Raw genomic sequence first — 22,454 nt, 5'->3', positions numbered from 1 at the left:
TATTGAATGAGGATTTCAAGTTGACATTTGATGTCTTTATGTTCCTCTGTTGCTTTTCAGGCGGTTTTCCTGAAAACCTTTCCTGCTGTGTACGGCGAGCTGCTGAAGATCTTTAGCGTTCGGGAAGTGGCAAACTTTGTGCGAGAAACGCTCGGCAGTTTGCCAGTGATCACACATGCAGATTGTCCCTTGGAAGCTGTTAAACTGCAATGCATTGCAAAAACAGTGGAGAGCCAGCTGTACACCAACCCTGGTATGGAATTCTTAGTGATTGATAGACAATACCCCAAATCAGTCTCTGTGCAGATGCCAGAGAATTGCAGCTCTTTTTCTGTATTGCTTTATGTGATGTATTTACCGGTACATGTGGCACACAAATGTCCATTTCAAATAACAGAAAATCATACTAGGAAATGCTATACAATACATTATTTTCTTGTACTATAGGATCAGTGTTGATATTTGAAATAATTTACCTTTTTTATTTGTCAGTGGTAAAATGATGTTAATCTGCTTTTTACTGCACTTGGTTATGCTTAAACTACATATCAAATTTCAATAATAATAGCAATAATAATAACTGTTTATGTTTCAGAACTCTGAAGAATTGTATTTAATTAGTGGGATGATGTCAGACAGCATAAGATGTGCTCTTGTTTGGTCATGAAAGAGTTATATTTGACATCATATTTGGAACCATTACCATTTTAAGCATTCAACTAATTTGGCATTCTGCTAGAAAGTAATTAGAATTTAGATGACTGATGGCTGAAATTTTAATTACATTATTTTTATATCTGTGCTCATTAATTTTATCACTTTCTGTAGCAGACAGATGTTTATAAAATTTATAATAAGCTTCAGGCATATTCTGTCCACTATAGTCTCATTTCCACTGCCAGTTATACTTTGAGAATAGAAGTAGTCCCTTGAGCTGTTATAAAAGACTTGTGTTCTTTCTCCTTCAGGACTTCATGTGATGTAATAGTCAAAGGTTATTTAAAAGCTGTAAGAATCACATAAGCCAATTTAATGAGGCAGAATTATGTTTGTGTTTGGCATTTAATGGTTTCTTAGGGAGAGGTTTCTCTAAACAAACCTGAAACATGAATGCTTATAAAAGACCATTATTTACTTGTTTCTTTGCAATTGCTTGATTTCTTAAAGTCACAGAACTGGTCAACTATCCATTTAGTTTACTTGTATACAGAAGCAGGTTGTTAATAAGTACATGCATTCATAATGTAACAAAAGGTTATCAAAACCTGGATTGATCATGTATGAAGATATTTTTCAGTCTCTGCGTGTTCTTTGCGATAGTTATAGACTTGTAGGATGTTTCTAATGTTCTAATGATTATTTCAACAGAAATAATCCTTAGGTTTGTTTTTAAAAAGATAATTCTTGCCTATCATTCCTCATACCACCAACACAGAACTGGGAGCATTCATTACAATACACAAACCAAACCGGACTGAGATATGGATGATGTGGGTAGTGAGTACCTGGAAAGGGTGCATGGAGAGGCTCACTCACAAGCTAGATTTGTCTCAGGATCCCTGGGCTGTTGCAAGGCTGCTTTGAATGTTCCTCTTAAACTTCAGTTTCAACCCATTCTGCTCTCCTTCCATCCAAGACCCCAATGGCCAGACCAAATCATGAATAAGCAAATTTGCAGATGTTTTGACCCTACTGTATTCCACAGACACACCCAAAGTATTTTGATACTGCTATGGAAACCCAGATAGATGGTCATGATGGAAACTACCTTCATTTTATTGAAGGTTTAAGCAGAGTGAAAAATAATTCGTAGTAGGAAGCCAAATGTCCAAAGTATCATCAGCTGTTCACCACCTTTAAAAAAGGCAGATCCTTGCACAAACATCTCATGATCAAAATACATTTGAAGCAAAGGTTGAATATGACAGACACAGCAAGTAGGGTTTCCTTAACCGTTAGCTGTTTAACAAGACATGAAGTGTCTGACAGGTGCAGAAATATTCTGTCATGTGATAATTAGCAAGTTTTACAGAGAAATATCAGAGTACAGTACATAACATATCTCTGTCCAAGATAACATAAAACCTTTGCAAACGATACTCTCTTTAAGGTCGTTGGTCTTTCAATAGCAAAGGACAATCTTAATAAATTGTTCCATGTTGATTGTTTTTGTCAACAAGTTGAAAAACTATTATTTGAACCAATGGAAGTTTCTGTTGCTTTTAAAAATACAACAAATAGAGGTATAACTTTTCTGTGATGTTAAGGTTACAGTGTGGCTTTTTATGATGTTTTATCCTATGTCATTATGACTATGAATGCTACTGGCTTAAATATCTGTTTCTTCATTGGCTTATTAATGTAATCTGTACTGTGTATTCCTGGTAACTCTGCCAGAATTCATGTAATGTGTTTCAGGAATTTCTGAAATTAAGTTGAATTTGTTTTTACCCATTTATTACATTTTAATGCAATATTTCCAAACATTTGCTTTACAGTTGTTATTATAGATTCAAATAATAGGTAAATCATACTCCTTCTTGCTTAAATATGTATTTTTTTCCACTGGCCTATTGAAGGTATTTTAAACAAATAAAGCATTTGTATAATCACACACAGCTTCAATTAAATTGCACAGAGCAAAACTATGCAAGTGTTTAATTAAAAAAACACATCCAAACAAAATAATTTGAAGATGAGAACATTCCTCAAATGGCAATTTATCAAAGCAAATATGGGGACTTTGCTTTGTAATTTGCTTCAATACAACAGTTGCCCTTTAACACAAACATAAATTTAATTTGCAAAAGAACAAAGCAAATACTGAATTAAGGTTTGCAGACATGAGAAAAAGTTGACACAAATGCCTGTATCAAAAGCTTGTCAAGAAATTTAAAAAAAACCTCCCACACTATAGTAGAAGCCAAATGAGAATTTTAACTGGCAATGATTTGGATTGCAAAAATGAGATTTCCCAAACAGAATATACATCTGTGCTTAAAATGAATGTTTTCTTGTCATTTTGGTTCATTTAGTCTCAATATTTCACAACAAATACATGATTTATTACACTGTGTTATTATATGCTGGAGGGCAAATGCTTTTTATGTTTCTATTTTAACCATAACATTTTCCGCCATTTCATTGTGGTCTTACCACACTATTGCACTGTCATGTCTGTAAAAGAACACCAGTATACAAATGTTTTAATACATGCTGCTCAATGACAACCACTGACTGATAGCTAAACATCTGTGCCAAGAAATGCAAGCACAGCATTTCTTATTTTTTAATTGACTGCATTTCTGATTTTTCCTCTTATTTTTTTGGTCTATGCACATTTCCTCCTCAGTGGCTTCTGTCTGAACAAATGAAGGGTGCATATTTGCAGATGGTGTACTGCAGTGTATGATTGCATTTTCCTCATCGGCTCAATCTTTCCTTTAGATTCCCGCTGCATCCTGCTGCCAGTGGTCCTGCACCATTTACAGATGCATCTGCAGGAGCAAAAAGACCTCGTCATGTGCGCCCGAATACTTAGCAGCATGTTTTCTCTCATCAAAAAAGACACCACAGTGAGTACAGTCGAATTTCCTCTTGTCATCCCTCCTGAAGATTTTTGAGAAGGAGGACCAGCATGCAAATACCAAAGCCATGTTTGAAAGTCTCCAAATTAGTTTCAAATCACATACATTTTTTGGTGGAATTCATGTCTGCATAAAGAGTGAACCTGAAGAGCTCAGCTTTTACTTCCTGCGCTGAAGCAATTACATTATTGATTCTGAATTGGACATTTCTGATTCTGAACAGTACATTCTTTTTTCTGGTTTTTGCTTTAGGTTAGTTCATGCGACATAATGTACTAATACAATATTCTACTTATCATTTCACAAAAAAAAATGTGACCTCAAGGAAGGGGAGTGGGGAAACCAACCTTGCTCGTTGGCAGAGTGTTGTACAATCACACTCTGAAATTACCTCCTGTGTCTTTGCCTTATCACCAGCTTTTGTATTGTCAGGAACTTTGATTGCTGGAAAAGCTTGTTAACACAGTAAATGACTCTTGAAGTAGAAATAACATTCAACAGTAAGCCATAAGATAAAGATTATTAGGGATAATTAGGCAGTCATAACTGTCTATTTGTGATATATACAATTAAAAACAATGAAACATTGTGGTTTTCAAGCAATTTGTCTTATATAGAAAGTTAAATACAATTTGAGTCTTTCTAAGGGTGTGTACAGCATATTTGATTATATGCTTTATATTTATTATTAGTTTGCTGTGTATAAGACAGGACAATAAAAAAAATCCTAAGTGATCTTCCTTGCCTCCTTTAACCTTAAGATGTAAGGACACAAACAATCAAGCCTAGCAAGGATGTCAGCTACACACCAGCCCATACACAGCAAATAGTAACATCTAACACTTTTAAGACATGCTAAAAACAAACTGGCAGCAGGAAGACAGATTTTTACTATACATAATCAAGCTGTTCGAATGTATTTCTTCTGTCAGAATAAATCTGTAAACATGGAGCATGTATCTCAAACTTTGTTTAACTTAAAAGAAACAGACTATCTCAGCTGTCTTGATTTTCCTTTTGTGTCTAGGAGGTTATAGTCTCTGAAGAAGTAGATCTGATTGTGGAAAGTCTGTTGGGTGTATTGCTCAGAACCATATTAGAAATCACCAACCGGCCACAGCCAGCTGGAACTGCCCTGCGCTTGCAATTTCAGGATGTCACGGTAAGGATTAAGGTCTCAAGGGCTTTCAAGAGGAATCATACTCTATACATGCCCTAAAGATAATAAATGCGAGTTAGAACTTCTAACCCCTCACAAAGTCAGAAAAGGTTTAGAGTGGTTCCCATATAAGGGGCAAGTAACCCGGAGTCTTTGAAGATTTCATGGAAAAGCTGTGTAGATCCTCAGTTTGATCCAGAACTCGTTTAACAGAGAAATAAAAAAGCGAAGAACATTTTCATTACAAAGAGTTTTTTAAATAAACAATCCTTTTCAGTTGTATAAAATAAATTGCTTTTAAATACACACTACAAGAATTGAACCTGTGCTCATCTTAAAGAAAATGAGTGGCTTTCCTGTGAATTGTCTCTTAGGATCCATATATACTCTAGGTGGTTAATTTTTATTTCTGCATTACCTATCATTTCTCAGAGGTTGACAGATTTTTTTTTTCTCTGAATAAGGGTGAGTTTGTGTCTTGTCTGCTGGCTCTACTACGACAAATGACAGATAAACACTATCAACAACTCCTAGAAAGCTTTTCTAACAAAGACGATCTGAGGGTAAGTTGTTCATTTTCTGGGGCCGGTGTATTGGAATCTGATAGACATCATATCGTTATTTTTTGGGGTAGTGTTGTAAAGACAGGCAACACACAGCCCTTTCCATGTCCTTTATTAGAACTGTGGTAAAAAGATGTAAATAAATAAGAGTTAATCACCAAAGATAGCAGGTGAGAGCAATGGTTACATTTACTTTAAGGAAGTTCTACTGTGTAGTACAGTAGGTTCAGTATCCGCTACTTATCATTATCCGCAGGAGTTCGGTGCAAAGAACGATCGCAACTAAGCCAAGTTTACGTATAACCAAAACAATAAGGGTAGACGTTAATCCAACACTGAAAGCAAAAACAAAACTAACCCATGGAGCCTTCTTTACTGTAGGTGTGTTTACCTCCACATCCAAATAATTTGTTCTCCTTTCCTTTACTTTTCAGCATAGAATTAACCCCTACTTTTCCCCTTGTATCCTGCAGGCTGACACAGCTTTCCACTAGTAACTAATCTGAAAGACTCCTTTCATCTCCAATAAATATTCCTCTTGGTAAATACCACTTTTAGATCCCTGGAATCTAGCTTTATTAAGAACATAAGAGAAGTCGGTAATGGCAACAGACCATTGATCAAATAAGTGCTCTTCATTTTGATGTCACAGCTTCAGGCTTAGCTTTGAAAGATCTCAGTAATAACTACCTCTGTGTATTTTGGTAATATATTCAATTTCCTTATATTTTTTATGATTACGTGTTCCAGTATCATTGCATGATTGGCTATTAAAATGTCTCCTATTATATCCCAGTTTTCTGATCCTAAAACTAAAATTGAAATAAATACTAAGGTCAGCTTTTTTTATTCCATTTCCAATTTTGAAAAGCACAGATGTCGAATATTTCTAAGAAATTGCATTCAGTTGTCACTATACAGTATATTAATGGATAAACATTTAATGTGCGTCTTCACTTAATGACTTAATGTAATGTTTCTCTTTGTTCTAAGCAACACGTTTACAAAAAAATAATTTCTCATTGTGTTCATAGGTATGAAAGTATTTACACAGCATGCTATGCCATATTTTCTGTGCTTGTGATTACATTGTTTTTAATGGAGACAAGCTAGCACTGCTGTGTCTCATGAGAAATAAACATAATAAGCATATGGCACTCAAAGGCAGGTTTTTGCAGGGATTTAAATAATTGGCTTATATGAAAGAAAATATGTATGATTGCTATTACTGTAGCAATGATGATGCTGTATTGTTTTTTTCCAGAAAATACACAGCTTGTATTGTTTCAAGCCTAAAACAATGCACTAAGACACAGCATTTACTTAGTGGAATGGGTTTGTCGGCTTTGTTTTCAATTAATGAAGCACGGTGTCTCAATTTCTTTAGTAGTTGGCAACTTTCATTTTTTCCATGTAAAGTGCGAATCATCGTCTTATGCAGAGTGTAGAACTGATACATGCAGCATTATTTACTGCAAAAAGGATAAAATGTTGGCTGAAAATAAGCATCCATGTGCCAAGTAGCAGAGTATGATTTCTTTATTCGTGTCAGTCATTACCCCTTTATTTCTGTAGCCTCTCCACTACTGAACAAATATGTAGCAGAAAACATTATTGGACTTTTGTTATTATACTGCAGCTGTTTACAAATGTAATTACACCATTACAGAATACATAATTGTCATGTCTGCTGCTTAAAGTGGAACTAAGCAGCAGTTGTGAGTCACTAGATTAAACCAAGTGCTGGATGAGAGAGACAAAATGAAATCGGCTGGCAGTATGGTCTGGGTAGGCGGGAAGGGAAACCGGCAGAATGGTGGTGAGCACACAGGCAAGTGCGATATAGGAAAACTCTTTCCAAAGCTGTTCTCCGTTACAAAGATCATAGCTGAGTAGAACACATAGGTAAAGCACAGAGGGGAATTCAATATCAATGTTGAGGCAAGCAAGCTGAATCCATAATTGAAAGAAGTCTGTAGTGTGGAATGATGGAATGATGGTAAAATGCAAAGACGAGGTCAGGATGAAGCTGGGTCAAGACTCCAAGAGAAAACTAAGAAAGGATCGCAAGCTAGAGAGGTAACCTGAGATTCAGAGTTAAAGTCTATACCAGATCCCAAAGTGTATTCAGGGCTTAAAGTTCCTGAGCCTGTGGTGGGTGTGGTTGCAATTGCCCACAGGTGGTATAGGTCCCCTGTCTGATCACATGTTTATAGGAAATGGCACGTACGGTAGGAGAGTAGAGGCTAAGGCAGCTACCATTAAATGAAAAGTTCATTTAATTTTAATACCAATCACATTGGTGCAAACAATATCTTACTTCAAACTCTCTTATCTTCCTCATTTCCTCTCATTTTTTCAGGATTTCCTCTTGCAGATCTTTACAGTGTTTCGGATTCTTATTAGGCCAGAAATGTTCCCTAAAGACTGGACTGTCATGCGGTTGGTCACGAACAAGTAAGGCTTTTCTGAAGTATTATCCTGAGGCTTATGCCTGGGTATCGAGTGAAATAATGGAATTATAAAAGAATAACTAATAACTCTGTGTTGCTGTCTGGTACTAAAAGGCCAAACATTCTTACAGTCTTTTTAAGTCATGCTAAGAATCAATAATTGCAAAAACTTGTTTGTGTTTCTTTTTTTAAGTGTAATCATCACTACCGTGCTGTACCTCTCGGATGCGCTGCGCAAGAATTTTCTGAATGATCATTTTGATTATAAGGTAGGAGTAGCTGGCTGTGCAGCCTGTGCCTTTAGGTCATTAAGCAGTCACAAACATACTGTGTTTAAAATTTTCATTTTACTACCTGGCTTAAGAACAAAGTCCCTGGCTTTATAAGATCTGCACTCAGATCTCTTACTAAGCTCCCTACTAAAACACCTACGGTCAGGTAGTAAGGTTAATATTAATTAATAATGGCTTGTAGAAATTCAGATGTAAAGCATTATAGTCCAGACACGACGTGGCACTAACTCTGGATGTTGGACTAACAATGGGTGTTTTTGAAGTTTCTGAAGGAGAAATAAAGGCTATTTTCTCAGTAGAATGTTGTGTAACCTAACTAAGTAGTTCTGTTTTCTATAGTTTTGTTGTTTTTATCATCTACATTTAAAAAAATAACACTTCAAAATTAAAACAACACTATCTGTGCATGCCTTTTAGATAGGCAATTATCTGATGCCTTTAAAAGACATTAAAATATTTGGTTTTAAAAAATGGCATAGCATCTTCAGCCAGCATGTAGTATAGTATGTCATACAAAATGTGTTATCCTTAAATGCTAAAGAATTGTTTGTTTTAGGTGTGGGATTCCTACTTTTACCTCTCTGTGATTTTTATAAACCAGCCATGTCTCCAGCTTGAGATATTCTCTCCTTCTAAAAAGAAAAAAGTGTTAGAAAAGTAAGTATTTTTGCTACTAATTTATTTAAAAACATTTTACGAACTCTACACAGCTCCTCAAAACTTTCCTTACTTTTTTTCTTGATCATAAGGTACGGAGACATGAGAGTGATGATGGGATGCGAGATCTTTAGCATGTGGCAGAATTTAGGTAAGAAAATAGAAATATTTTCCTATTTGCTGATATAACTTCACAGCAATGTTTCACACATGGAAACATGTTTTCTTCAAACTGAAATTTATTTTTAAAATCGCTCGCTCAAGTTAGTCTAATGACTTCAATAACTATTTTTCTGTTAATATTCTCATGATTGGTTATGTAAAATAATAACTATCTACATCCCCTTGTTACCAAACAACTGATGTAGTTTTATTGTAAATCTGACACAAATAGTGATGGAGGGATCCTGGCAATAGTTTACTAGAAATTGCTTCTGTTATGACACACATGTTAACTGATGGTTAAGAGCAGGATTATGCGATTCAAAGAACCCTGAGAATTGTGTTCAAAGCCAGGCTGCATTTCAGTCAGTGTTTCAGGCACCTGTAGCATCATTAACCCAACCTGACTTGTTTTTGTTTAGTTTTAATGGTAGCAAACTAATGTAGTGGCGGCATTAATCCAGCCCTGTGGTATCTGAATAACTGTTGTTTGGGGGGACTCTTCTTGTTTGTGCTTTAAGGTATGGTACAAGAAAACATTTCAGTCTTGTGCAAAACCAAACAGTGGCTGATTTGATTGTTAAAATGCATCCGTGTTTACAGGGGAGCACAAACTGAATTTTATCCCAGCCATGATTGGTCCTTTTCTGGAAGTAACGCTGGTGCCTCAGCCTGACCTGCGCAATGTGATGATCCCCATATTTCACGACATGATGGATTGGGAGCAGCGAAGGAGTGGCAGTTTTAAACAGGTATGAAGATGACGAGACAGATGCTAACAGTGCTTGGAAACAAAAAAAATTCTCTCCACAAATAATCCTCAACTTTGTAAAGATTTTACTGTATTTGTCTAGTAGTCTCACTTCAAAAAAATGTGAGAAAATGGCAACTGAAAGCTATAAATACTCAACAGACTGTATTTCATTTGCTTTTACTTTGTGCATTTTGCCGACTGGGTGAGAAAGTATACAGATGCTTTATTGAAAATATGCATATATTTGATTACTACATTTAAATTGTTGTTAATGCACCACTTCATATTCCTTTGCCTGAGGTGTTCTCTTGATGCTTTGTGTGAAAGAAGTGGATGTTGTGATTGCATTATTGTAGTTTGGAGTGATTCTGGCCACCTGGTGGCAGAAAGAGGAAGTTGCTCTTAAGGCAACTTTGTGCTTGAAGTGCCACAAGGCTCTGAAAAGCGCCTGCTGTGCCCCCTTCTGGAAAACAGAATTGCTTCCATTCCAGGCTTCTGTGAAGCTGCTTTATATCTTGCCAGTCTAGGGGTGCCAAACCTGTTCTATTAATTTCAAATAGGTGGAAATTTGTTGTTATTTTGTTCGTCATTACCTAATCTGAGAAAAGCACCCGAGCAATCACTAGTACGTATCATGTGAAGAAAAGAGTTATACAAATGAATAAAGCCAAAACCGGCTGGACCTATTAGTCTTTTATCCTTATGTTTTGGCAAGTTAAAATGGCTCATTTATTATCTTAAAAACATTGTATTATACTCATACTATAGCAAGGTTACTAATTTTATTTGTAATTCAATAATTGTTTATATTAATAAGAAAAGCCACCTGGATGTGTGGATTAATATATTATTGGTCACATACCTCACAAATGAAATACCACTGGTACTCTGTTACTGATTCATCTTTGGATCTCTGCTTGTGTGTTATTAGCATTTCTTGCTGAGATTACGCTTTTTTCTGCACACACTCTTTATTGTTGTTAATGTTTTAAAAGCAGTAGGAGGGACTCCTGGCTCCTGGAAGTCAGTCTGGGCAGCCATATGTGGCACCACTGAGTGTGCTTTTATGTGATTTATGTTTCAGAAAACTAGTGGTTCTTAACAACTTTTCACTCTGTAGTGTGTTAATTGTATAAAACAAAAAAAGATACTTTCCTAAAATTGACAGCTGACTGATAAAAGTCAGGCCAGTGGGAGAGTGGCTCATTCCTGCTTTGATTTAGTTTTTACATTGTGACAATATAATGCTGAAGAGGGTTTCTTTCAACACTTAATGCTTGTCTATCTTTTTATACACTCAACATGTTATATGCCTGCACACCTTAGAACTGATCAGATATTCATGGCAACATGAACGCATCCGATACATACATGGTACATTTACATAATATTTTCATTCATCTGGTTACTAGGTGGAAGCCAAGCTGATAGACAAACTGGACAGCTTGATGTCTGAGGGCAAGGGAGATGAAACTTACCGTGAGCTTTTCAATAGCATGTAAGTAACAAAATGCTGCATTTTATCTTTATGAAATATTCCACTTGCTGTTGTGCCTAAAGCTTAGTATTCTATTATTTAACTAGGTTGTTTGTGTCTTTTTTTTGTGCAGTTGATAAGTTTATTGGAGGAATTTATACCCAGTCTCATTCCATTTTACAGCATATGGCTAATAGCAGTTCATCATTCCTGTTACATTTCCAATTATGTATTTTCATTGGTTTCTGCAAAATAGTAGTAATGTACCTGGGGAGAAAAAGTTATATAAACAATGAGTAATTGGAATAGAAAATTAAAATTGAACTGTTGCAGTGCTTCAGGATTTTACAGTGTGATAATTCACTCCTCATTGCATCAGATTTATCACCCAGCATGAATGAATCTGTGTATGAATGTGCGCATCTGCATGCTTATGTGGTTTTATTTATTATGTATATTATACTGTATATGTATGAAATAGATCTGATCACTGATAACAAAAGCCAGCGAGGATTGCTGAACTCCGTTCATAGATTCCAGTTCTTTAAAGAGCATAAATGAATCATAAATGGTTATTTGTAAGTACCTAAGGGTCCTAAATGACAAGTGTCACAACCCTTTCAGATAATCTTTTGAAAACAACTTTGTCCAGCACTGCTGGCACTTTTATGGTAACATGTTTCATAGCATTGTGGTATCACCATTTATAGAAAAACAGGCTGGTATGCTAATTTCATCAAAAGCCTGAGATCTTTTAGCTCATAATTTAATTAAAATTCAATTGGCATGACCAATGAAATGCAGTGTTGCCAAAGCAAAATACAGAAGCAATAACAATTAGTAAAAACATTTACAGATGTTCACAATAAAAAAGCATTATTATTAGACAATATCAGACGTTTTAAAAAAAACTTTTTTATTTAGAAGGCTCACTCTCTGTTCCTCAGCCTGTAACGTCTGTAAAGTGCTATCAAAGGCAATTACCATTTTGTATTTCTTTCTTAATTTTGTCTTTTAATGTGCTTGGAAAAATCATGAAATGCGCGTATTTCTGTCATACACATGCATACATATATCCATTTGTTTGGATCTGCTGTAGCTGTTTTTTAGCATGAGTAAAAGTTTCTGTTGTAGTTTTGAGTCTTTCTTCTTTACTGTTTTCTTTAACCAGTAGTTGTACTAACAATGTACTAACCTGTATGAGTGAGTGCTGACATTTAATAATCTAAAACTAATTTGTTCTACCAATGCTTCCTGGATTAGAATACCTCTTTTTGGCCCATATCCTAGGTAAGATATATTATTCTACACTCGTGTTGCTCAGTAAAACTAATAAGTGCTGCATTTTTTAAAATCATTTCTGATATACAGGCTGAGTGGAAATTTAATTGGTTATTGGAGAAAATTCATAAAAATAAACTGGGATTTCTCATGTATTTTAGTTTGCTGAAGAAGATTGAGAGGGAGACATGGAGAGAGAGTGGTATTTCCTTAATAGCCACAGTCACCAGGTTGATGGAGAGACTCCTAGATTACAGGTAAGATGTGAGCCTTTCTCTTCTCTCTTCCCAACCACTCATACTCATGTCACCTTACATGTTTCTGCACCCATCTCTTCCTGGAATCATTCCTATCATTGTATACTCACCCTCGCAAAGTTTGACTTCCTTTTCTCCATTCTCTTTTCTTGACTCTACCATTCTAGCCCCCTTCCAAGAACCTGTGTCAGTTTTGACCTCTCCCTGTTTTTTCCAGCACCTTTCTCCACACACTCCTACTACTTCTGAACACAATTTGCAAAGTCCACCTCTTCCTTACCAAATCTTTTCTAGAGAATTTCTAGTCCAGTGCTCTTCTGCCCAGACTATTGGGCGTCTTGGTGTTGGCAGGAAAGGTAGCATTCTAGATATCTGCTGTTCTCCTTGGCTTTTCTCTTCCTTGCTTTTCTTATGCCCACTGCATTATTCCACTTCACTCTCTTGCACCCTATTCCTACAAATTCAAAACTAATGCTGTCTTGCAAGCACTTTTCTTCTATTTTCAGTCTCTTATCAGAGTTGAGAGCATCCGAGATACACTTTCTGCTGTAATGCAAGAAATTAGACAAACATTCTTCCCTAAAATAACAAATCTAATCCCAGAATTCACAGTTGTTTATGTGATGTCTGTAAATGTTCAATAATATGCGTAAATGTTCTGTTAATTGTTTCCACTTTGGCAACAGACATGCCAGTAAAAATCTTTGTTTGAATCTCTTTCCCTGCAACCTCACTCAACGTGTCTGCTCCTCCTTTTCCAGTAGATTTTCTGAGCTGCCTTTCCATTCTCTCAGCTCCAGAGCTCCTTCATTCTTCACCCTTATCACCACGTTGCAGAAATAACACTAAAAATTAAGAACTGCTCAATCCCTGAACACCTTTCAGTACCTGATCAAGACTGCTCTCCTGCAGGTTGCAGAGCACCTCCAACCTCTGTTTTCCATCCTTCAATAGCTCTAATGCTGTGTTGCGCTAATATTATTTTAATTCAAACACAAAACATGAAGTAACTTGTTAAATGTGCTTCCTGACTTTAAACAGACTGCATATAGCTGGAGGGTAATTTCAGTAAAATTATGTATTTTGTTTTAATTCTTACCATTTAATTTCTTCATGTATTTTGAATTGCTTGTCCACTTTGCACTGTTGTTCCTCGAATGTACCCTTAATGTAATTTTTTGCACCTCCTTGAAGAAAGGCATCTTCTAAGCTATTAAGATTATTCCCTGTTGCACATTGGCATGTGACCTGAATTTGGAGCTCAAAGTGCTGCCTTTGCAGAATTTTCTTTCCAGTTTCAATTTAATATTTTCATCTTTGTGTTTTCTTCCCACGTACAGGGACTGCATGAAAGTGGGAGAAGTAGATGGCAAAAAGATTGGTTGCACAGTTAGTCTACTGGTCAGTATTGGCTCCCTTTCTTATTATCCTCAATTCTTTTCCTTACTTGTAGAACAATTTTAAGATTCAAACATTAAAAAGGGGATTAAGACAAACCTAGGGTTGGTAAGTGAAAAATCTAAAAAAAACTACAATTTTTACCATGTAAACAATAAAATGGCTTTTAAGACTTTTAAAACTTTTTTAGTTTCTCCTGAAGTACTAATCGTCAAATTGCAGATGACGGGCATTTTGTAATTGCATGTCTTTGGATTAAGAACCTATTAACGGTTAGAAGAAGAATTCATAGGTTTGAAGAAATGAACATAGAACACAGAAATTTTCTGTATAATAATACAGTAAGAGAATACAGAACTTTAGGCTACGCTTGTTTAAAGAAATACCTTTATGTCATTTTAATAAATGAGTTCAAAGGGTATGCAAGATAATTTTTATTTCACAGACACTGATGTTTGAAGAAGAGCCACTTGTATTATTATGTTATACACATATACTATACGATATTAAGGGTTAACCCAGACAACTTTTGTACACTTAGTAGTTAAACATGAACTCTGAATTACAAGTGGAAACTAAAATGTAATTTAGGATGGAGAATCGGAAATGCTTCTTATCATACAGAGTGTGGGTATCTGTACCAGGCTATTGAGACAAGTGTGAAGGCCTCCATTCTGCACTTTTAAGAAATGCCTAAACTTTATTAATATCACTTAGCTACTAAACTAATAAATGAGAATGTGAGTGGCATCCTCTTGTTTATATCCCTTCTTCAGTTTAAGTTACTCCTTATGTTTTCTGTTTAGTTAGCATTATGCTTGGTTATGTCTGTGTGTGTTACAGTAATAAACTGTAACTGAATAGAGGATTACTAAAAACATTTTCTGTGTTTTCTTGGATACTGGTATATGAAATATGTTATTATAAGTATGTAGATGTACTTAACTGGTATATACAGGTACAGTATACTGGTTAAACTGCGCTAAACTGCAGTAAGTGGAGTAAAACGGATTGGTAGATTGAGTGAATAGGAAGATGAGCTTTGTGTGTAAGTCCAAAAGCATTAAAAAAATTCCAACAGTAGCAACAATTCAGCAGATGAGAATTATTTTAAAACAACATTTTACTGGTTGGAGATACATTGCATTCTTTTATTCATGCCTTGTGTTATTTTACAAGCTAAGAGGGTCAAGAGAGATTTACCAGTACAGTATCTGTTTGTTTAGTTAACTGCACTGAGCCCAAAATTGTGTTCAGTATCAAGTGCGGTGTATTCAGGTCAGGATTATTGTGCTTGAATGAATGTCATGCTCTTATGATGTCACATGCAGGGCTCTTGGTGCCCCTTTGAGGCAAGTGAAACATTCTGCCCAGAATAAGATAATTTGTTGTGTAATAATTTATGTATGAATTGGACAAGGGTTAAGTAATCATGTTATTTTTGTGTTTAACGTAGGGCAGTCTTCAGTTGTTTAACAGGCAAATTGTATAACTCTGTGCCTGCCATTAAAAACACACAAATCCAGACAATGTTGCTCGTCACCCATATCTCCAAAGGTCAGGTTTAAACACCATTCCAAATTCCAAATCACAGCCCTTGTGAAACAACAGCACCCAGATTCCAGAGGAATTCATTTTATTTGACCCATTTAAGGTCAGTGTGACATTTGACTTTAACACCTTACCTGGTATTTGAATACTTTTTTTTTTGTTTTCCAGAATTTTTACAAAACAGAACTGAACAAGGAAGAAATGTACATACGCTATATACATAAATTGTATGATCTTCATTTGAAAGCACAGAACTACACAGGTAAAGTTTTTTTAAATAAAAGAAATGGTGATGGCGTTTACTTCTAACAAGTAATCTAAATCTTTATTAATTCATAATGTATGTAGTGTATTTGTTAAGGTTGTTGTACAATAGTCAACTCCAATCTCAGAAATCCAGTGCAAGTGTCAGTTGCATCAGACATTTATTATTAATTGAATTGTTGAATTACATGCACCTAAATGGCTTAAATGTAATAAATACTATTATAGCTTTTTAATTTACCTAAGTACTGTTGAATTAAACATGCAATTAAATTGATTTAATTCAGTTTTAAATTGTATTAAATATGTGTAAGAACTAATCCAAAACTGTGAATATTGAGAACTGCAGGTGGTGTTCACTGTTGTAGGTCATAGGAGGTTTTCTTAACCAAAATGACTGTCTGCTATTTTACAGAGGCTGCCTACACACTGCTGCTGTATGACGAGCTTTTGGAGTGGTCTGACAGGCCTCTCAGAGAGTTTCTGAACTACCCTATGCAAACTGAGTGGCAGAGAAAGGAATATCTACACCTCACCATCATTCAGAATTTTGATAGAGGAAAAGTAAGTCATTTTAGTTTCTCTTTTGCATCTGTTGTATAATCATACAAAAAATGCCCTGAGGTAAACAGCAGTGTCCTTGAGTTAGAGGATGGACTGCAGTGACTGAAAACACAGCAGTTACAATATTCCTCTGCCATTCAACTGTTCTACAGGAAGAAATCTGAAACGCAGGACTATATTGGAAACAGAAGTATTCTTTTAATGAAGAGATGTTACTTCCATCCATTTGCACTCCGCTTTTCCTGGTGAGGATCGGTTGCAGCAAGCCAAGTAGATCAGCCCAGACTTCCCTGTCCCTGGCAACAGATTCCAGGGTTCTCTTCCTGGGGGATCCACAGGTGCTCCCAAGCCAGCCGAGAGATATAATCCTCCAGCGTGTCCGGGGTCAGCCCAGCAGCCCTGCGGAGAAACCTAATTTCTTCCGCTTGTATCTGCAATCTCGTTCTTTTGGTCATTACCCCACAGCTCATGATCATACTGTAGGTGAGGACAGGGACATAGATCGACCAGTAAAACTAGAGCCTTGTCTGCAAAGTCAGCTCAAATGCACCCTGCCCGGGACAGGGTTACCGGGACCTGCTCTTGGAGCCAAGCCCCGGGGTGGCATTCGCCAGCAAGTGCCTGGTGGCAGGGCAGCCCCAATAACCCAGCTGGGCTCAGCCCGAAAAGGCAATGCGGGGCCGTCTGACCACCTGCAAAACGAAGGGTGAGGGTCAGGTGCGATGCCAGGCTAGTGGCATGCAAAAGTGGAAAGGACCTAGGCGAGATGTAACTTGTGTATAATATTTGACTATATTCAATAAAGTATTCAGACCTTTCCTGTGTTGTAAAAGTTTAATTACAGAATGGTGCAAACACAATTTCTAATTCATAATTTATTCAAAACCCAGCAGCATGGTGGCACAGTGGTTAGCATTGCTGCCTCTCATAGGTGGGGCCCTGAGTTACTGTAGGTAATGGATCTGGGATGCTATCTGTGTGGAGTTCGTTTGTTTTCCCCGTGTTCACATCGGTTTCCTCTGGGTGGTTTAGTTCTCTCTCACAATCCAAAGACTATTAGGAGAATTCATTTCTGGAAAAACTGGCCCTGCCGTGCATGTGAGGGTAAGTGTCTGCCCTGTGATGGATTGGGGTCAGCAAAAACAGCAAAAGGCAAAAATGGGTATTCATACCCACGAAATCAATATTTGGTAGAAGCACCTTTGATTACAATTACAGCCACAAGTCTTTTAGGATTTCTACCAACTTTGCACACCAGCTAGTGGCAATTTTTGCCCATACATCTTAAAGGAATTTGCTCAAACTGTTTCATATTGCTTGGGGATCATTTATGGATACATTTTTCAAGTTTTCTAAAGATCTTCAGTGGTATTCATGTTAAGACTTTGACTGTGGCACTCAAGGACATTTACTTTCTTACTCTTAAATATTTATTTGGCTTTGTGTATTGGGTCATTGCTGAAAGGTAATGTTTTGTCCCAGTTTTATGTCTTAAGCAGGTTTTCCTCTATGATATGCCAGAACTTGCTCCATCTGTATTCACATCAGTCTTGATAAATTTCCCAGTCCCTGCTGATTAAAAAGGAGAGCTATAACATAATGCTGCTTGACAAGAGGGATGGTGTTGAGTTTGTGGTGCATTATGCTGGGTTTGCATCAGATGGAAAGCTTAATTTAGACCAAAAATTTCCCATTTTTATCTCGTCTAAGAAAACCTTTGCCACATGTTTGCAGTTTCATGTAAATGCATTGTTACAAACTCCATGTGTAATTTAAAATTGGTTTTCCACTTTGTCAGACAAGCCAGCTGTTTGGAATGACTGGAATATTGTTGACTCATTTTTTTATTGTTGACTCTAATTTTCTCCCATCTCAGCCATTGAACTCAGTAGTCCTTTTAAAGTCAACATTGGCCTCACTTTGGTATCCCTAACCCGTTTCCTCCTTTCTCAGCTGCTTAGTTTGGAGGGACAGCCTGATCTAGGCAGTGTCGGGGTGTGTCCCCCTTGTTTAATGATATTAAGAATCTTTGAATTCTCCTTCTCCCTTCTGATTTGTCTGTGATTAATACAGCTTTATCCCCCAGATGTTTTCAAACCTCCTTAGTCTTCGTGGTTGAATGTCTGCTTGAAATTTACTTCCAGACTGAGGGACTTTACAGAGAGAAGTGTATTTATTCTGAAATCATTTGAGCCACTATTTATGCAAACAATAACCACTCAATTAATAGTGTAGCTTATTAAGGTAATGCACCAAAATTAATTTAGGATTGTCACAGCAATCACAACTTTTCCATTTTGCTTTCATATTAATTTTCTATTTACTTCTTCCTTTTTTTCTTTTGTTTTCTTTTTTGCTTTGAATGTATAAAATAAGTTGTGTGTATATAAGTATGCTAATTCCAAGTATTATGACAAATGTTAAGGGTCTGAATGCTTTTGGAAGTCACTGTATACAAAAAGTACAAATTAAACGTAAACCTCAGTGTTTAACCAGCACTTTGAAGATCATTAAATTCACAAGTAATGATTTTTGCATTTTCCTAAGGATTTTTGTTTAATAGTGCCAATAGAAAATTGCACCGATTCTTTAAAAGCTAAATAGGAACAAGTGTAGCAGTGTTTGGATGTGAAAACAGAGAAAATGCTATTGATTATAACTTAACTTTGAAATAAAGTATGCATCAAAATATGTGCTTCTTTCTGTTGCAAGCACTGATGTACTAAATTTGCCATTATTTATTGCATGCTTTATAGTCTCATTTTCATGCATGTGGTATTGTTAATGCATTACACCTATTTCATTCACTAGTGTGTAAAAAGCCCTTGATATATGTAACCCAATTGTTCATTGTGTTCATAAGTTATGTCTTCTTGCAGTGTTGGGAGAATGGCATCATCCTTTGCAGGGAACTTGCAGATCAGTATGAGACCTACTATGACTACAGGAATCTTAGCAAAATGAGGGTAAGTGGGAATTTTTAACTGTGTGCTTGTGCTCTGTTTTTTTTTCTTATGTGTTAAAATGTTGAAAAGTCTAGTAAAAATTTAATATTCTTGTAAGACATGCGGGTGATATTTGAAGACTGGCAAATCATAAATGATGAATTGCATTCTATTATGATCTTCAAACTATATGTCAAGTCCCTTTGAAAACATATACCGACTATATTATATACATTAAGGTTTCTTTAATAATAAATTGTATGTTTTTGTACTGTAGAAATACACAGTGATATTTTCTCATAACTCAAAGTTACTGTAGTTTTATGGCATTTTATCAAATAAAGCACAAAAGAGTTGTTCACCAAGGACAAACATTTCTAATTTTGTCTTCTCTTTTACTGAAAGATGATGGAGGCTTCACTGTATGACAAAATAATGGATCAGCAGCGTCTGGAGCCTGAGTTTTTCAGAGTTGGGTTCTATGGCAAGAAGTTTCCTTTCTTTTTGCGGGTAAGTCTTCAGTATTTTGTTCTTTACTCTTTATTTGCAAAATATGTTTTTTTATTAACTTGAATACACCCTTTTCCCCAGTGCAGAGAGAATGATGGCAAGATTCTTTTTAAAAAATACTTTATTTACCTTGTACTGTATCTAAAGACTTAATAAAGAATTTTATCATGTTCACGGTTGCCTAGGCCACCCTCAGCAATCATCCACACAAACTGAACTGCAACCAAACTCGCTGCATCACCTGTAAATATATATTCAAGGCCCCTCTGGACAATTCTGGATTACCCAGATGACATCATGTATTTCCAGCAACCTTATTTACTGCATTTCTTGCAGAAAACGCTCAGCTATTTACATTGGTGAGACAGGAAGAAGACTGGGAGGCCATTTTTAGGAACATGCCAGGGCTGTGAGGATCGAAGTTCTCTCCAGTCCCATATTTTCCCATTTAACCTCAAATGACCATGATCATACTGATCTCTCCATCTCCGTCCTCACAGAGGGGTTTCGGAACTCCTGTTGCAGAAAGACATATAAAACCAAAATTATCCTTTATATATGATCACACCTTCCCCCTTTGCTTAATGATGGACTCGTCTCCTTCTGTTTCTGTAAATTTTTATTTACAGGTTTTGACTTCACACCTCTCTTCTAGTTCTCCCAGAGTGTCGATGCCCCTGCCTCCTCTTAACTACCGTGTCTTTTCTTCTCCCATCCTTCATTAACTGCCCTCTTTCCTTCACACCTGAAGAAGGTTTCACAGCCAAAATGTTGTCTCTTTTCTTTTAGCATGTAATAAACCTTTACCTGATCCTTTGCATTTTATAATGATACCTCTTCTGAGGCATAATATTTAACTTATATTTCCAAAACACAACTTGTATAGGTTGTATACAGTACATTTGCAGCAAGCACCAAACTAATCCACTAGATGGCATCTTCAACCATTTTTAGCTCTGATGTTGAAAGCCTTTGAAGTATCAGTTATTGTGCTACCCCTTGGCCAGCATTTGCTTTGTGAAAGCATAAAAAAATGTACCTCTTTATGTATTGTTTATACTGTATATTTTGCAGCCTCCATGCTGTTTTCTGCCTTTCCTGAAATGCATACTGGTCTACATTTGACTAATTCCTTAGTCAACTAAAAATATTATCTGTTTAGCTGATGCCAATATCTGTAATTTTCAGTTGCGTGCAAAGAGTACAATAAGCACACCAATATGTGTATATGTAATACAATCAAACAACATAATAAATATTATATATAACAAATCACTGGCTTTAAAATGTATCAGTGATCCGTGCAGGAAAAAGGACCATACAGTATTAATGTACCCCTTCAAATTGTTCTGACTGTTTTTAGAGATTCTTCTACAGTATGAATTGTCAAGACAATTCTTCTACTAAACAGTATGACTGGGTATACAGTCAGAAGTGTGTAATTAACATTTAGAGTTTTACAGAGCTTTAGTAAATCTTCATTTAGAATATTGTGGTGAGACCTAAAACCTGGGATTCTCCAAGAAATTGCCAGATGAAATTTTATTTTCATGTAGCTATTGAATGACCAAGTAAGATGTTGTGAATAGCTTCCTCTTGTTATTCAGCCTTTTGTAAATTCTTACATTCTTGTGATTCAAATGCAATAATAAAGAATTTATTTTATTTTATTCTAATCAAAAGTGTAGAAGTGCAGGGTGCTAGTAATATAGTAATTGTAATGTAAGTAGAGAAGAAAGGACCATTCAACCTCACAGAGTACAGGGCAATACAGATAAGTGCCCATACAGGGTAAATATGGTGAAGTCAAGTGAACACTACAAGTAGTAGTACTACATATAAGCAGGCTTTCAAGTGTGGGTAGCCACAGTGTAGTTACTGGGAAATAATGACAAAAAAACAAGCAGTCTTGGCAGTGGATTTAAAGACTAAGGTTTAGTACAGTTCTGATCTCTGTAGATAGGTCTTTTCACCAGAGAGGGTCAAGATTAGTGAAGATGAGACCAGTTGGTTATGGATTTTAAAAGCTTTAGGGAGCCATTGAAGTGAATAGAGTAGTGGGATGGCATGAGAGGAACAGAGAATATCAAAGATAGAAGAGAGGACAGGCAAAGAGTTATAGATGAGCTGGCATGGATAACTAAGCAGAAGAAGGGAAGAAGGATAAGAGGGAGCTGCAGTAGTCTATGCAGAACAGAACAAGAGCCCTCACTACACTATACAGCTGCTCTAGGAATCTGAACCAGAGCTCACACTAGGTACCGGGCTCAGCTTAAACTACTGTTGTAGGAATCTGAACCAGAGCCCACACTAGGTACCGGGCTCAGCTTAAACTACTGTTGTAGGAATCAGAACCAGAGCCCACACTAGGTACCGGGCTCAACTTAGACTACTGCTGTAGGAATCGGAACCACAGCCCACACTAGGTAACAGGGAGGTTGCTTATGCTGTATGTAGTACAAGTAAGCAGTGTTTCCACCTGTTTCCTAGGGTTTCTTCTATAAGCAGCCTTTCAAGTGTGGGTAGCCACAGTGCAGTTACTGGGAAGAAATGACAAAAAAACAAGCAGTCTCAACAGT

General features: G+C 36.4%; 1 protein-coding gene across 2 annotated transcripts in view; it reads left to right on the top strand.

The window, feature by feature from the left end:
* LOC102684801 (dedicator of cytokinesis protein 4) overlaps positions 1–22,454 on the top strand; it is a 156,400-nt gene that overhangs the window by 104,697 nt on the left and 29,249 nt on the right. Inside the window, exons 23-39 of one of the 2 annotated variants that reach the window (XM_006633448.3) lie at positions 61–253; positions 3,448–3,575; positions 4,615–4,749; positions 5,211–5,309; positions 7,672–7,766; positions 7,956–8,031; positions 8,612–8,712; positions 8,805–8,863; positions 9,478–9,626; positions 11,041–11,126; positions 12,369–12,395; positions 12,548–12,643; positions 13,984–14,044; positions 15,761–15,854; positions 16,272–16,420; positions 19,300–19,386; positions 19,771–19,875. In XM_006633448.3, the coding sequence (XP_006633511.2) occupies positions 61–253; positions 3,448–3,575; positions 4,615–4,749; positions 5,211–5,309; positions 7,672–7,766; positions 7,956–8,031; positions 8,612–8,712; positions 8,805–8,863; positions 9,478–9,626; positions 11,041–11,126; positions 12,369–12,395; positions 12,548–12,643; positions 13,984–14,044; positions 15,761–15,854; positions 16,272–16,420; positions 19,300–19,386; positions 19,771–19,875 (1,740 nt within the window). The remainder of the gene's footprint in view (positions 1–60; positions 254–3,447; positions 3,576–4,614; positions 4,750–5,210; positions 5,310–7,671; positions 7,767–7,955; positions 8,032–8,611; positions 8,713–8,804; positions 8,864–9,477; positions 9,627–11,040; positions 11,127–12,368; positions 12,396–12,547; positions 12,644–13,983; positions 14,045–15,760; positions 15,855–16,271; positions 16,421–19,299; positions 19,387–19,770; positions 19,876–22,454) is intronic. The other variant, XM_015352639.2, reaches the window with a different exon arrangement.

This window comes from Lepisosteus oculatus, chromosome 7 (genome assembly GCF_040954835.1).
Source record: "Lepisosteus oculatus isolate fLepOcu1 chromosome 7, fLepOcu1.hap2, whole genome shotgun sequence".
NCBI lineage: Eukaryota > Metazoa > Chordata > Actinopteri > Semionotiformes > Lepisosteidae > Lepisosteus > Lepisosteus oculatus.
This window is presented reverse-complemented; position numbering and strand designations above follow the sequence as displayed.